This window comes from Malaclemys terrapin (assembly GCF_027887155.1).
Source record: "Malaclemys terrapin pileata isolate rMalTer1 chromosome 20 unlocalized genomic scaffold, rMalTer1.hap1 SUPER_20_unloc_1, whole genome shotgun sequence".
Classification (NCBI taxonomy): domain Eukaryota; kingdom Metazoa; phylum Chordata; order Testudines; family Emydidae; genus Malaclemys; species Malaclemys terrapin.
In genome coordinates, this window is record NW_026530188.1 from 1,039,882 (window position 1) to 1,055,534 (window position 15,653).

A 15,653-nucleotide genomic window follows, 5' to 3' on the forward strand; every position below is an offset into this window, starting at 1 on the left:
CCTGAGCCAATTGCTCGGCAAGGGGGAGCTAATCACGCAGCAAGGCTCCGTGATCGCCATGGGGCATTACTCTCACGGGGAGGAACGCAGCAGCGGCAGACACAGCCCCACTGGCAGGTTCCCGACCCACTCTGCTGTGCAATGCTAAGATCTGGGGCCCCCCGAGTAACAGAATTGACCCCCACTGCTAACAGGGGAGGGGCTTTATGTGAAAGTAATGTTGGGTGAATTACAAGGGTCAGAGGTCACCTCTGGGCCCCTCTGTGGAGAGGATGGGAGGGAGGGGTTTGCACAAGCCCCAGAAAGGCGAGGAGGGGTCTCTGCAGCTGTGCCAGGGGGCACTGGAATCAGGAGGGCAAAGGCAGTGTCCCAGGGGATCCTTGGGCGCTGGGCTCAGCGTGGGCAGAGGCCCCTGCTCCCGGGGCCGCTGGTTCACAAGGCGCTGTGGGGTGGATGGGTGAAGTGGCCGAGGCTGACTGCTTCCTCCTGCGTGCCCCCTGGCTGGCCCCACCAGCGGCTCCAGGGGCACTAGTGTTGCAGGACAGGGCCTCTGCAGCTGCCGCCCGGTCCAGGCAGTGGGGTCCTTGCTCTGGATCTGACGGGCAGAGGCCGGAACGGGGGCTGGGACTGCTCCCCCCCCCCCGAGCCCACATGGGCACCAGCAGCCCTTAGGGGGCACAGTCGACTGCCCCCAAACCTCAGCCCCCTTGGTTGCCCAAGGACTATCCCCCCTGGGGTTTTAGCCCTCGTCGTCCTATCCACAGCCCCATGGCCCTCTGAGTGACCCCCAGCACCTGAACCTCAGCCCCTGGGGCTAGCCCCCGCAAGCACGTACCTTGGCAACCAAGTGTAGGATCTGCATCTTGGAGGTCTCCTTGGTGGCCCGCAGCCCCCATTGGGGCTCGAACTTGGCCAGGTCCGTGCTGGGCATGGGGCTGTACTCCAGGTACCTGAGGGGTCGGGGCACGGGGATCAGCGACCATCAAATCTTCATACATAACCCTGCCCACATCCTCCCTCGGGGCTCACCCCCCACCACTCAGCCCCACTTCCTCCATCTGACCCCAGTAACCAGCTCCCAGCATGGTAGAGTGGGTACACCACTGGGTTCCGGACACCTGGGTTCTAGCTGGCCCACTACGCCTTTCCTTGTGCCTCAGTTTCCCTGCAGTCCCTGAGGGGCCCCGTCTCCACCTCCCCCATTGCAACTCCATGCGCCCCTCCCTTTCCCAAAGGTCTTGGGGCTTCCCACTCTACCCCTCCCCCTCAGGAAAATGGCTCGCTTGATCTCGCCAGTCGCCAGAGAAGGGTAAAGGGCCAGCCCAGGCTGTGTGTGTCCCTGACACCTGCGGGCACAGGGAACCAACCACCTGTGTGGCAGGGCAGCAAGGTTCTCTGCGGCAGGGTATAAAGGGCCAGGCTCTGGGCTCCGCCAGCCACGCGGGATTCAAACCGCCCACCCCCGGGCTCACAGAGCAGCCACCCGACCCACCACAGCACCTCGGACAGGCCCAAAGCTCCCCTATGGTGAGTGAGAGCCAGGACTCACCGCCAGCCCTTCACCTCCCCTATCCCACCAGCCCCCACTCCCGTCCCAGAGCCGGCCACAGAACCCAGGAGTCCTGGCTCCCCCCACCTCGCTCTAACCACTCCCCTCCCTGACAAGCCCAAACTTACTTTTGCTGGACAAATTCCACAGTCACCAACTCCCTGACATCCCCAAAGACCTCGTGTCTGTTTCTGGAAGGGTTGGGGATAGGAATGTGTTAAAGGGGCCGGGCCTCGGGGTGCACAGCCCCCCTGCTGCCACACCCCGGCTCTGCAAGCCCCTCCATTGGCTGGCTGGTGCCCAGAGGGGGAGGAGATTAATCCCTGGTATCCCAGACTCCACACCTACCTGGGTTCAACCTGCACACATCAGCTGAAAGGGCAGAGAGAGCCTGTCCGTCAGGAGGCGGGGCCCACAGGGAAGGGGCGGGGCTTACACTCCTTAGCACCATTGCCCTTCATGAAGATGAAGCTGAGGACGATGAGGAAGTCCAGCTTGGCCGTGCGATGGTCCGTGCAATGCACAAGGGGGGCGTCACTCACCTGGGGATCTCTGCGGAGGACTGGGATCTGGACAAGGAGGTAAGGGGTTTAATGGCAGAGCAAAGACTCCGCTCAAACCCTCCAGAGCTGGAAAAAGAACCCTGGCGTCCTAGCTCCCAGCCTCCCGCACTCTAACTACTAGACCCCACTCCCCTCCCCGAGCGGGGGATAGAACCCAGGTAGGGTGACCAGACGTCCCGATTTTACTGGGACTGTCCCGATATTTACTTGTTCGGTTGGGACACGAATTGTCCCGATATTTTGCCCACCGGCGCAGAGGGCTCGCACCCCAACTCCGCCTCCTCCCTCCCCCATTGGATCCCTCCCCAAATTCCCGCCCTTGCCCCGCCTCCAGCCCCCCCCATCCCATTGGATCCCTCCCCAAATCCCTTCCCTGGCCCTGCCTCTTCCCCAAGCACGCCACATTCCTCCTCCTCCCTCCCAGGCTTGCGCTAATCAGCTGTATGGCGGCACAAGTGCTGGAGGGAGGGGGGAGAAGCAGGAGGCGGAGCGGAGGCGAGCTGGGGCAGGGGGGCGGGGCGGGGAGCTGCCGGTGGGTGCTCAGCCCCCACCAATTTTCCCTATGCTCCAGTGGCTCTTGGTTTGCTTTTGTTTTTTCTTCCACCCCCAGCCCCCCCCCCCTTTTTTTTAACCCAGGAGTCCTGCCTCCCTTGCTGTAACCATTAGAGCGGGGGATAGCCTCTAGACCTCCCAGCAGACCTCCAGCCTGGCATGGACACCGCAAGGCAGCCGTCTGGCCACTAGGGGGCAGGGGACCAAAATGCAAGGATGGGCGCAGACAGGGATCAGCCCTGGGATTGGGTGGGTGGAGCCTAATGGCAGGGATTAACCCTTGAGGGCTTGGAAGCCTTCCAAGACGGGGGGGGGGGGGGGATCTGTGACAGCCTCCCTCCCTCCCTTACTGTTTCAGGTTCTCCCCATCCAGGCGCGGCAGGTTGCTCACCAGGATGTAGATGTGATGCTTGTTGTCTATCTCCACCAGTTGCAGCCCAAACACCTGGGGGGGGGTTAACTGCACAGAGGCGTGGGATGGGGAGCGGAGTCTCGTGATTAGAGGAGGGGGTGCAGAGAGCCAGGACTCCTCAGTTCTCTCTTTCAGTGGCTACTAGCCAGGCTGGGCGGGGACGGTGTCCCTAGCCTCTGTTTGCCAGGAGCTGGGAATGGGCGACAGGGGATGGATCACCAGTTCTGTTCGTTCCCTCTGGGGCACCTGGCACTGGCCACTGTCGGAAGACAGGACACTGGGCTAGATGGACCATTGGTCTGGCCCAGTCTGGCCGTTCTTATGTTCTCTCTCGGACATTGGGAAGGGAGTGACGTCTAGGGGCTAGAGCAAGGAGATCTGGGAGTCAGGTTTTATCCCTGACAAAGAGGTAAGTGAAGTTTAATGGGTAGAACAAGGGGGCTGGGAACCAGGATGCCTGGGTTCTATTTCTGACATTAGGAGGGGAGTGGCAAGAGGAAAGGGCTACAACATAAAGTAGCCAAGACCGACCCACCACCGCAAGGCAAACATAACGGCTCTGAACTATGTGTAAAGATCGCTCAGTTGAAAGATGGTCCCTCATGCAGCAGGGTGCCCCCTAGCGCCTGGCACTGCCCCGGAAGAGCGTCACCTGCCCGAGGGTCCTGCTGGCTAGGTTAGTGATCTCGGAGTAGACCTCTTTGCAGTCTTTGATGGGATTCTTCAGAACACCTACAAGGGGGAAGCGGGGGAGCCCTGTTACAGCCTTTCCGATGGCTCCTAGCACCCCCTGCTGGCAGGTAGTGGCAGAACCGGAAATGGAACCCAGGGGTCTGGAGTTGACAGCCACCTCCCCATCAGACACCCCGTCCTCCTCCTGGGGATCCCATAACCTGCCTCATGGGGATTCAAGTCGGGGCTCTGAAGGTTTCAACCCTTGCAGGTGCCTGGGAAATCAGGACCCCTGGGTTCCATCTGCAGCTCGGGGAGGGGAGTGGGGTCTAGGGGTTAGGGCAGGGGGGGCTGTGAGTCAGGACTCCTGGGTTCTCTCCCCGGCTCTGGGAAGGGAGCGCAGGGCCGTGACTACAGAAAAGCTCATCCAAGCGCGTAGATGTGGCACGTGCCGTGTGAAAAGCACCTTGCTGAATCCTGACTCTGCTGCGTCAGAGACCTGGGTTCAGACTGAGTGGGGAAGAGAAGTGGCCTCGGGGAGCCCCTCTGCTAACCTGAAGGGGGCTGTGGAACCCCCCCCCCAACTCCATGACCATCTAGCACAGCAGTCCTCAAACGGGGGGTCGGGACCCCTCAGGTTATTACATGGGGGGTCGGGAGCTGTCACCCTCCCCCCCAAACCCTGCTTGGCTCCAGCATTTGTAATGGCGTTAAATATATTAAAAAGTGTGTTTAATTTGGTAGGGGGGTGGCACTCAGAGACTTGCTGTGTGAAAGGGGTCACCAGACAAAAAGTTTGAGACCCACTGACCTAGCAGGCATCTTACTTGCCAGTCTGATGGGGATTTTCTTCTAATCCTTGACCAGCTGGAATTGCATCAATTTACTCAGCTGCAGCGGGAGGACAAGCTGTGTCACCCCAAGGGAGGGGGCTGCCCTGGGGGAAGAACAGGCCCCCAGGAGCCACAGAGACCCCCCTACCTTCTGATCCACTTGAGCCCCGAGACTCTCTCCAAGTTGCGCTGCACCTGGCTGGGGGTCTGGGTCTGGGTCAGCGCGTCGTCCTCTTCCCGGGCCACGTTGTCCACCTGGGCCGAGGCGGGAGCGGAGCGGAGCGTGGGGGTAGGGAAGGGGTTTGGGTGCCAGACTCTCTTTGCGAGGAGGGAGAGCTGGCTAAGGGAATGGGGCCTGGGGCCTTTCCCCACTAGGGGGTGCCGGCTCCCATCTGGCCCCGGTGGGGAGCGGCTGGGGGCAGAGGGGTGAGGAGTGGGGCATGGGGGGAGGACGGTCCCAGGGACGGGGGAGGAGCTGAGGTGGCACTTGGGGGGGGGGGGGGGCTGAGGTGGCACTTTGGGGGGGGCTCAAGGTCCTCACTGCCTGGCCCCCCATCCCAGGGGCGCCCCCAGCCCCGCAGGGGTTCCCCAGCCCTGTTCCTCTGGGACACCCCCAATGCCTGGTGCACCCCTCCCCCCACGAGCTCCCCCTCCCCCCACAGGGGTTCCCCAGCCCTGTTCCTCTGGGACACCCCCAATGCCTCGGGCTCCCCCCAGCCCCGCCCCCGGCCTCGTGCTGCGAATGGCCGCTCCCCCTCCCAGCCCCGCCCCGTTTTGCACCACTCCCAGCCCCGCCCCCTCGGGTTTAAACAACTGCGCCCGCACGATGGCGGTTGGTTTGCAGTCACGGTGGGCACGTGGGCGCCCTCCCTGGCCCGCCCCCTACAGGCCACGCCCACACGTACCCCCGCCAGCACGCCCCATTGCAGCTGCAGGACCCCCAGGACCCGGTCTCCTGGGTCCGCAGCCCTGGGCCCCGCCCCCACAGCAGCTTCAGGGGGACACTGAGGTGACACCGATCGGGGCCAGGGATTTCCCTGCCCCCCCCGGGTGTGTGACCTAGTGACATGCCAGCGTCGTGCAAGGGCGACATTCAGACCGGCCTTACCACGCCAATGCGTGTCGCTGGGAGAGGCGCCCACACCCGGCCTGGCTGCGTCCGCAGCTCTGGTGTCGGCGCCGTCGGCCGACCGAAGCGTCTCAGCAACGTCTGCGTGAGCCCTCCCTGACCGCTACGGATGGGCTGGGGGGAAAGGCTGTATTTACATTCACCCCTAATCTACCCGGGTATCCCGCAGACCGAGCGGTGCTGCCCAAGGGATAGATTTTGGCTGGGGTTGGGCTACAGATCACTTGAAGGCGGAGGGTGGGGGGGGAGAAATGTTGTTCCTATTGTAGGAGTAAAGGGCAGTAGACCTGTACTTGGCCTGTGCTGATTGAGGGCATCAAGAGAGAGGGTGGGGACCTGCCCCTCTGCACTGTTTAAAGACAGAGCCGGTTAGGCTCCATAGATCGTCTTTTGTTCTGGTCAGTGACCACTGCAGCTGAAATCACTGATAATCCGGTCCAAGTGCTTAGACCTGCTGTGGGACAGTGTTTCTGTGGAAGAGACGCCCCAGATCTCACTAGCAGCGAGGTGTGACGAACTGGGCCTGTTCTCACTGTGGTCTGTGAATGCTGACAGGGGAGTGTGGATGGAATAGTCTGCATTGCGGGATGGTAGACTGCCTGAGGGCGCATACCTGAGTGTGTAACATGAGAACCCAGGAAGAGGTTGAAGGCCAGGTGACACCTTTGCCCGGGAACTGAACAAAGGCTGTGGGAGGGGTCGCTGAAGCCAGAGTGGGGGAAGGAGGCTGGAGAGATGGCTGGGAGGCAGAGATGGCTCTGACCTCCCAAGGGGGGCTGGGGCTGGGATGCCCTGGGACCCCAAGATGGACCTAACTGAGGGGGTCCTGTTGTCTGTGCCTGCAAGACCTGTCTTGGACTGCATTCCTGTCATCCAAATAAACCTTCTGCTTTACTGGCTGGCTGAGAGTCGCAGTGAATCGCAGGAAGCTGGGGGTGCAGGGCCCTGAGTCCCCCGATACTCCGTGACAACTGGTGGCAGCGGCGGGATCTACTGCACCCCGTGGACGGCGCTTCCTGCAGTAAGTGACTGGGGAGCAGTAAAACGAAGGGGGATTGACGGGGACCAGGCCTGCTGAAGAGTGGGAGAGAGACGGTTATTACCCCTGGGAGTGTGTGACCAGCGAGAAGGACTTTTGCAGTAACAGGGTCCCCCGGGGTGGGTCGCAGCGAGTGGTCCCAGGGGCGGAGGAGTCTGCAGCTCGACCCTGGCAGAGAGGCGGTGACCTCGAGAAGGGCTGGCACACTAGGGGTCCCCCTGGGAACTGTGGGGAGCTGTGAGCACACAGGCCGGTGAGTGGCCAGCAGGAAGATGTATGCCAAGCGGCTTAAGAGCGACCTGGTGGAGCTGTGCAAGGAGAGGCGGCTGCGCATTGGGAGGCTCACCAAAGAACAGCTCATTGCCCGGCTGGAGGCGGAAGATCGCGCGAATGAACTGATCCCTGTGTCTCAGGGAAGCAGCCTGGCAAATGCAGCGCAGGCACCAGTGTCTGTCCCAGCTGGGAGTGGTCAGCCGGCTGCTGAGGGCTTCCCGAGACCCCTCCTTCCTATGCCTAAGGGAAGGGTGGGGAGGAGCCCAGCAAATACCGAAGGTGCCGTGACCCCCCCGGCCAGCAGGGGACCCTCCCGGTGAAGCTCGCCGGCCAGCAGAGGATCCTCCCGGCGACGTTCGGCATCCGGGGAGCGGAATTGGCTGGAATGGGAGAAAGAGCTAAAACTGAGAGAGCTGGAGGATCGTGAACGACAGAGACAGCATGAAGAGAGACAGCGTCAGCATGAACGGGAGGAGAAAGAGAGACAGCATCAGCGTGAAGAGAGACAGCATCAGCGTGAACGGGAGGAGAAAGAGAGACAGAGACAGGAGAATGAGAGACAGCGTCAGCATGACCTGGAACTGGCGAGATTGAAGGGCAGCGAACCCCCGGCTGCGGTGAGTGAGGGGGGACCCAGGACTGCACGGAGCTTTGATAAGTGCGTCATGGCCCCATACAAGGAGGGGGAGGACATGGATGACTTCCTGGAGGCCTTTGAGACGGCCTGCGAGCTGCACCGGGTTGATCCCGCGGACAGACTCCGGGTCCTTACCCCCTTACTGGACCCCAAATCCGTGGCATTGTACCGCCAACTGGGAGAGGCAGAGAAAGGGGACTACGAACTATTAAAAAAGGCCCTGCTACGTGAGTTTGGGCTGACTCCTGAAATGTACCGGGAAAGGTTCCGGAGTCAAGATAAAACCCCTGAGATCTCATATCTGCAACTAGCCGCCCGCATGGAAAGATACGCCAGCAAGTGGGCTGGTGGGGCCCAGACGAAGGAGGACCTGATTAAACTGCTGGTACTGGAGCAACTGTATGAGCGGTGCCCATCCGACCTGAGGCTGTGGTTGGTGGACAGAAAGCCAGAGAACCCGCGACAGGCAGGCCGGCTGGCCGATGAGTTCGTAAAGAGCCGGTCAGGAGATAAAAGGGAGGAGTCCCAAAGGAACAGTCCCACCACAACGCAGAGAGAGAGTCACCATGGGACCTCCCCGTGGGAAAATACAGAAAAACCCCATCAGAGGGGAACATCCGGCGTCAGGACCATCCGACCCACCCGGGGGGACCCATGGGACATGGGCTGCTACCACTGTGGCCAAAAGGGCCACATACGGGCCCAGTGCCCTAGGCTCAGGGACAGACTGAGCAGACCGAACCCACAGAGGGTTGACTGGGTAGAGACCCAGCCCGGCGAAAGGCAGCATTCCCAGGAAAGGGGGGCTGGCAGAGTACCACCTGCTAAGGAGGGAGGAGAGCTCCAGGCCAGCTCCTCTAGGGGGCTGGATGCTCCAGACTCAGGGTTTTTGGTTTATACGGTGGGCGCGGGGCTGTCCCTCCGGAGAGAGTACCTTGTTCCCCTGGAGGTGGATGGGAGGAAGGTCAATGGATACTGGGATACGGGCGCAGAGGTGACGCTGGCCCGGCCCGAGGTGGTGGCCCCAGATCAGGTGGTGCCCAACACCTACCTGACCCTGACGGGGGTGGGCGGAACACCAGTCAAAGTGCCCGTGGCAAGGGTACACCTGAAGTGGGGGGCCAAGGAGGGCCCCAAGGATGTGGGGGTACACCCGTATTTGCCCACTGAGGTATTGATGGGGGGGGACCTGGAGAACTGGCCAAGCACCCCCAAAAGGCACTGGTTGTGACCCGCAGTCAGAGCCGGCGAGGGGCACTGCGCCCTGGCCTTGGGGGGGGTGCCTTGCCTGAGGCGCAGGACCCTAACCTGGTGGGGAGGGAACGCCCAGGGACACGGCTCAGGGAGGCTGCAGCTTCAGGCCCAGCGGGCGAGGAAGAGCAGGTGGCCATCCCTGTCCCAGCTGCTGAGTTCCAGGCCGAGTTACAGAGAGACCCCTCCTTGTGGAAGATAAGGGACCTAGCCGACCTCAATGCGGTACAGACCATGGGACGAGGTGGCCGGAAAAGGTTCCTGTGGGAGAAGGGGTTCCTGTACCGAGAATGGGCTCCCCCAGGGGAAATGGAGTCAGGGGGGATCAGGAGGCAGCTGGTGGTACCCCAGAAGTATCGCCGCCAGCTGCTGTGCCGGGCCCATGACATCCCCCTCTCAGGGCACCAGGGAACCTGGCGTACCCAGCAGAGGCTGCTACGGAGCTTTTACTGGCCTGGGGTCTTTGTTACTGTCCGACAGTACTGCGGATCCTGTGACCCCTGTCAGAGGGGGAGGAAGGCCTGGGACAAGGGGAAAACAGCTTTAGGACCCTTGCCCAGCATAGTTTCCGGAGGGTGGCCAAGGTTAAAAGGGCGGCTCTAAACCAAGAGAGCCCAAAGCACAGACCTCCAAACTGGAGCGCTGGGAGAAGACCACAGCCCAGTTGGAGCCCCAGAGGTATGGGGGTGGGGAAAGGGCACAGGCCGCATAAACCTTCCCACATGCGAACTGCGAGTGCCATCAAGCACCCCCGACCTAAGGGGGGGCGTGAAACTGAAGGGGCCTGGTGTAATTCTCACCAAGAAATGGGAGGGATGCGGGGGCATCCATGGGAACGGGGGTAGGTTCGAACTTCCCCGGGTCACTGGCTAAAGTGACCCTGCTCAGTTCGGTCTCGAAGTGGGGAGAGATGTGACGAACTGGGCCTGTTCTCACTGTGGTCTGTGAATGCTGACAGGGGAGTGTGGCTGGAATAGTCTGCATTGCGGGATGGTAGACTGCCCGAGGGCGCATACCTGAGTGTGTAACATGAGAACCCAGGAAGAGGTTGAAGGCCAGGTGATACCTTGGCCAGGGAAACTGAACAAAGGCTGTGGGAGGGGTCGCTGAAGCCAGAGTGGGGGAAGGAGGCTGGAGAGATGGCTGGGAGGCAGAGATGGCTCTGACCTCCCAAGGGGGGCTGGGGCTGGGATGCCCTGGGACCCCAAGATGGACCTAACTGAGGGGGTCCTGTTGTCTGTGCCTGCAAGACCTGTCTTGGACTGCATTCCTGTCATCCAAATAAACCTTCTGCTTTACTGGCTGGCTGAGAGTCGCAGTGAATCGCAGGAAGCCGGGGGTGCAGGGCCCTGAGTCCCCCGATACTCCGTGACACGAGGTTCTCCCCGAGAGCTCAGCTGAAATCACTGAGAGCTGGTGGAACCTCAAGAGACCAACTCGCAGAGGTCACGGGGCAGGTGGCAGCAGCAGGTGATGGCGCAGGGCCATTGGCCACAGAGCGATGGAGTGAACGGTGGCACAACGAACAGCCGTGGCCAGAGCGAACAGTGAGCAGCTGGAGGAACGAGCAAGGTGCCTTCTTGCCCCCCACCTGGGAGGTGAACTCACGGGAAAGCACCTCTGAACTCGGAGTCTCCACTGACTAAGGACAACACTGGTGAGTGGGGTGCGGTGGAGGGAAAAGTGAGGGGCACGTTAAATAAACGTTTGTTTGTTGGACTATATTTTAGTGACTTTGCTCCAGAATGCTAGATTTGTGACTGGGAATGGAAACTGATATAAATATGTTTCCTAGTAGGCCAAGATTTTTTAAATGCATTATTTGCCAAGGTTGTTATCTCACATCGTTGCTATCTTGACAGGTCATTATGTTGGGGAGTTTCTGTACTAAAGGTTTTTATTATTGTAATTAATTTTTACATAAGCATGGTCCTACTGGGTCAGACCAATGGTGCCTATAGCCCAGTGTCCTGTCTTCCGACAGTGGTCAAGGCCAGGTGCTTCAGAGGGAATGAACAGAACTGGTGATCCATCCCCTGTCGCCCATTCCCAGCTCCTGGCAAACAGGCTAGGGACACTCAGAGCATGGTGTTGTATCCCTGCCCATCCTGGCTATTAGCCGCTGATGGACCTATTCTCCGGGAATTTATCTAGTTCTCTTTTTAATCCTGTTATAGTTTTGGTCTTCACAGCATCCCCGCCAAAGAGTTCCACGGGTTGACTTTATGTTGTGTGAAGACGTACTTCCTTTTGTTTTTTTAAAACCTGCTACCTATTAATTTCATTGGGTGACTGCTAGTTCTTGTGTTATGTGAAGGATTAAATAACATTTCCTTATTCACTTTCTCCACACCAGTCATGATTTTATAGACCTCTATCATATCCCCCCTTAGTCATCTCTTTTCTAAGCTGAAAATTCCCAGTCATTTTAATCTCTCCTCCTGTTTCATACCCCTAACCATTTTAGTTGCCCATCTCTGTATCTTTTCCAAGTCCAATATATCTTTTTTGGGATGGGGTGACCTGATCTGCACGCAGCATTCAAGGTGTGCATGTACCATGGATTTATATAGAGGCAATATGATATTTTCTGTCTTATTATCTATCCCTTTCTTAATGATTCCCAACGTTCTGTTTGCTTTTTTGACTGCCGCTGCACATTGAGTGGATGTGTTCAGAGAACTATCAACAATGACTCCAAGATCTCTTTCTTGAGTGGTAACAGCTAATTCAGACTCCATCATTTTGTATGTATAGTTGGGATTGTTTTCCAATGTGCATTACTTTGCATTTATCAACATTGAATTTCATCTGCCATTTTGTTGCTGTCACCCAGTTTTGAGAGATCCTTGTGTAGCTCTTCGCAGTCTGCCTGGGACTTAACTATCTTGAATAGTTTTGTATCATCTGCAAATTTTGCCACCTCACTGTTTACCCATTTTTCCAGATCATTTACGAATACGTTGAACAGTAATGGTGTTAGTACCGATTCCTCAGGGACACCACTATTTACCTCTCTCCATTCTGAAAACTGATCATTGATTCCTACCCTTTGTTTCCCATCTTTTAACCAGTTACTGATGCATGAGAGGACCTTTCCTCTTATCCCATGATGACTTACTTTTCAAAAGTCAATTTAAATTAAATACATTTAAAAATATATATATATATTTTTAGAAATCTAGACCTGTTATGTGTTTTGCTGTAACTTGCATTATCCTTATGTTAAATTTGCATTATCCTAACAAAACATTTACTTTATTCATATCTCTTTTATATGTTGCAGGTCAAAGTGAAAATGAAAAGACAAAAAACAATACAACAATTTTTCCACTCAAAGGCCTCAAAAACTAACCAAGGTGAAGAACTCATCAAGAACCAAGAATATATCAACATGTCATCTGAAGGTTCAAGTGGTATATCTACATCCGACCAGCCCGAAGCACAAATACAGCTACCGACTGAAGAAACAGTGTCTCCAAAACCTAAAGCGGTTCCCGATGTTTGTCGGTCAAAGTGTTCCCATTTATTGAAGTTACAAAAGGTGGCTACTGGTGCACCTCTTGCAAAAAAGCTTACGAAGAAGAAAGCTTCCCAATGCTATAATTGGTAAAAGTGGAGGAGCTTGGTTTGTCAAACCGATCAGCAAAGCCAATGCTGACAAACTACGTGAAAAGGCTGCAAAACACCCGGCCTCTGGACTGCATCAACATGCAGAAAGCCTTACAAGCCCACTTTCAAAGCCAATTTCAGAAGTACTTAATGAGGCTGTTAAGAATGCTGGAGACACAACACAGTTCATGTGAATAAACATGGCTGTGGCATCCTACTTTCTATTTAAGCAAGAGACACCACACACTACAAAACTGGAGGCCAATGTTAAGTGCATTGTCACTGGTTCCGAACAAGACCAGCAAATGCTCACTATCTTTCTGCAAGAAACTCAACTGACTGGCTAGAAGCATGCGGTGCAACAGTGAAAGACTCAACAGTTGAAAAAGTGACCAACTCTCTCACCATATTCAAAATATTTGCATACATGGCTAATGAATGCACCGATGCAAATGGGCATCAAGAATTAAGTCATTGTGTACGTTATCTTGATGTCAGTGGTAGGCCAGTAGATGCATTTCTAGATGTTCAAGTTATAGAAGACACATCAGCTGCGTCTGTGACAACCCACATCTGAGAAGAGTTCAATGCTTGTCAATTGGACCCCAAACAGATGGCTGCTTGTGCATTTGATGAAGCTGCAAACTTCTCTGGAAGACATGGTGGAGTACAAGCTTTGCTCAGAGAAAAGTGTAACCCTAATCTCTCCTATACGCACTGCAGAGGCCACCTACTCCAACTAGCACTAGTACGAGCTGCAAAATCTTCAAAAGATATTAAAAAAGCTATAAACTTAATGTCTTCATTATATTCTTTTTTCAGCAAGAGTCCAAAAAGACTGAATATCTTGGAAAATATAGAAGATACCCTGGGACTGAAGTTCAAATTAGTCCAACCTGGGAAAACCCTCTGGCTTTCTCCTGAGCGAATCCTTGGCTGTTGTCTTAAAATTACTCCAGCCGTTATTACTGGATTTGGAAAGTATCTCCCAAGATGGGATGGATCTAAGGAGTGAGGCTGGTGGGTTACTTTTGCTACTATGTTCAGAGAAGACTATTGCCATTCTCTCTCTCTTGTAAGTCTACTGTTGAAACCACTTGGGTCATTAAACAAGGCCATCCAGGCATCTGCTACAACAGTAGTACATCTTTGTCCAGCAATAGAAGCTACATTTGGATCAATCAGAGAGCTATCCGTTGTAAAAGTACTGGAAGAAGCAAAGACTTCAGTCCAGAAGTTGACTAATGAAGGCATTTATATTGAATCCTTAAGTGAAGAAGACAAGAAGTGTTTGTTAAGACAACTGAAAAAGTACAGACTTGATTCTTACAAATCTACAACAGCGACTTCTAGATTCTACTCACCTCTACGTAGCTTTTACAGATCCCTGTCCTATAAAACACCGACAGTTGAGTGGAGTGCGGCACTTCCAGCAATGGGGCTGCCATGTGCTCAGGACAGAATCGAGAATTTGAACACAGAGTGGAATATCATACGACAAATGAATGAAGATTTGACTTCAACTTCTTTTTTATCATCACTAGTGGCTCGACCCGATCTCTGTGCTAGGTTTCCTGGGATGAAAGAAGTAAGAATTCATCTCTTGCTCCTCCCACTCACAACAGCTACAGGTGAGCGTTCTTTTTCATCACTGAATAGAATTGTGTGTTCTGAAAGACGTCGCCTTCTGCCTGATCATGTGAATGAACTAATGAGCATATCAACTGAAGGAATGGAAGTACCAGATACACGAGAAGCCACCAAACATGAACGCATTGCATTCGAGAAGTTCATTAACAGAGTTGTGCAAAATTATAACAAGAAACCAAGAAGGATGTAGACGTAGTGCTTCATAGAAGGATTGAGTAGCCAACTTTAATTTCTGTGATGATTTTAAAACATGAGTTAAATCTAATGGTCATGAAACATTTTTCAGTTTTTAGATGGTGCCATACAGACCACCTTCACTCTCACAGTGTCACCCCTCATTGGCCTTGCCCCCCCCCCCCCCCCCCCCCCGTAAATTCAAACACCCCCCCTAATTTCAATTCCTGGGGAAACCACTGGGGCAGGATGTGCCCCAGAGCACAGACACCAAGGAGTCCTGGCTCCCAGCCCCCCTGGGTCTAACCCACCAGCCCCCATTCCCCTCCCAGAGCCGGGGAGAGAACCCAGGAGTCCTGGCTCCCAGGTCCCCTGCTCTAACCACCAGCCCCCACTCCCCCTCCCAGAGCCGGGGAGAGAACCCAGACGTCCTGGCTCCCAGCCCCCCCTGCTCTAACCACCAGACCCCATTCCCCCTCCCAGAGCCGGGGAGAGAACCCAGGCGTCCTGGCTCCCAGCCTCACCTCGCACAGCTGGGCTGATCGACCCTGTCGGGGCTGCATGTTGCAGCTTTGACGGGAAAGGCCACCCACTGCCTCTGCTGGTGCCAGCCGCCGCAGCCGGTGGGCAAGCGAAATAAGGAGCGACCGAAACCAAACCAGGTCAGGATCCGCCGAGCTGGGAGCCGGCTCAGCCAAACCCCCGACGGGCGGCGTTCTCCAGCCCCCAGGCGCAGGTGGCATGGGCCTTTGCTCCGCCTTCCGTTGGATCCCCTGGCATGGGCCGCTCCCGTGAGGATCACCCCCCCTTGCCTCTCCCCTCCCTGACCCCAGCAGAGAGAGTTATCAGAAGGCTGACGGGTGATCTGCAAGGGGATCCAGAAGATCGGGAGGAGTGTCTCCATGTGCCTCAGTTTCCCCACCTGTCCAATGGGTTGAAAATAGCCTTTGGCTATTTAGGTGGTCAGGTTTGGGACTGTCTCTTAGTGTGCGCATGTACAGTGACAGGCATGATCAGGCTCTACTTTCGTTTGGGATCTGTGCAGCGTCGGGCACAGTGAGGGCACCAATCTCAGTTGTACCTGGCACAAGGGGCACCTGTTGGTGACGGGCATCTGTGCAGCGCCTGGCACCATGGGGGGCCCCTGATCTCGGTCGGGGTCTGGGCAGCGCCTGGCATGATGGGAGCCTGATTTCTGCTGGAGTTTGTGCCATGGAAATGCAAAATGTTTGGTCACCAGCCCCCTGGGACTAAAAACTGGGTATTTTCAGCCTGCACGGCTCTGGTCTGGGGTGAATTCCAAGCCC

General features: G+C 56.2%; 1 protein-coding gene across 1 annotated transcript; it reads right to left on the reverse strand.

Moving 5' to 3' along the window:
* Nucleotides 1-347: 347 nt before the first annotated feature.
* On the reverse strand, nt 348-15,481 carry TRO (trophinin). Its single transcript, XM_054014753.1, is given in 13 exon segments — nt 348-562; nt 565-595; nt 836-950; nt 1,678-1,740; nt 1,813-1,819; nt 1,898-1,974; nt 1,976-2,062; nt 3,015-3,109; nt 3,729-3,808; nt 4,576-4,639; nt 4,730-4,752; nt 4,755-4,836; nt 15,428-15,481. Coding segments are annotated over 13 exon segments (993 nt in total).
* Between the last annotated feature and the right edge of the window lie 172 nt (nt 15,482-15,653).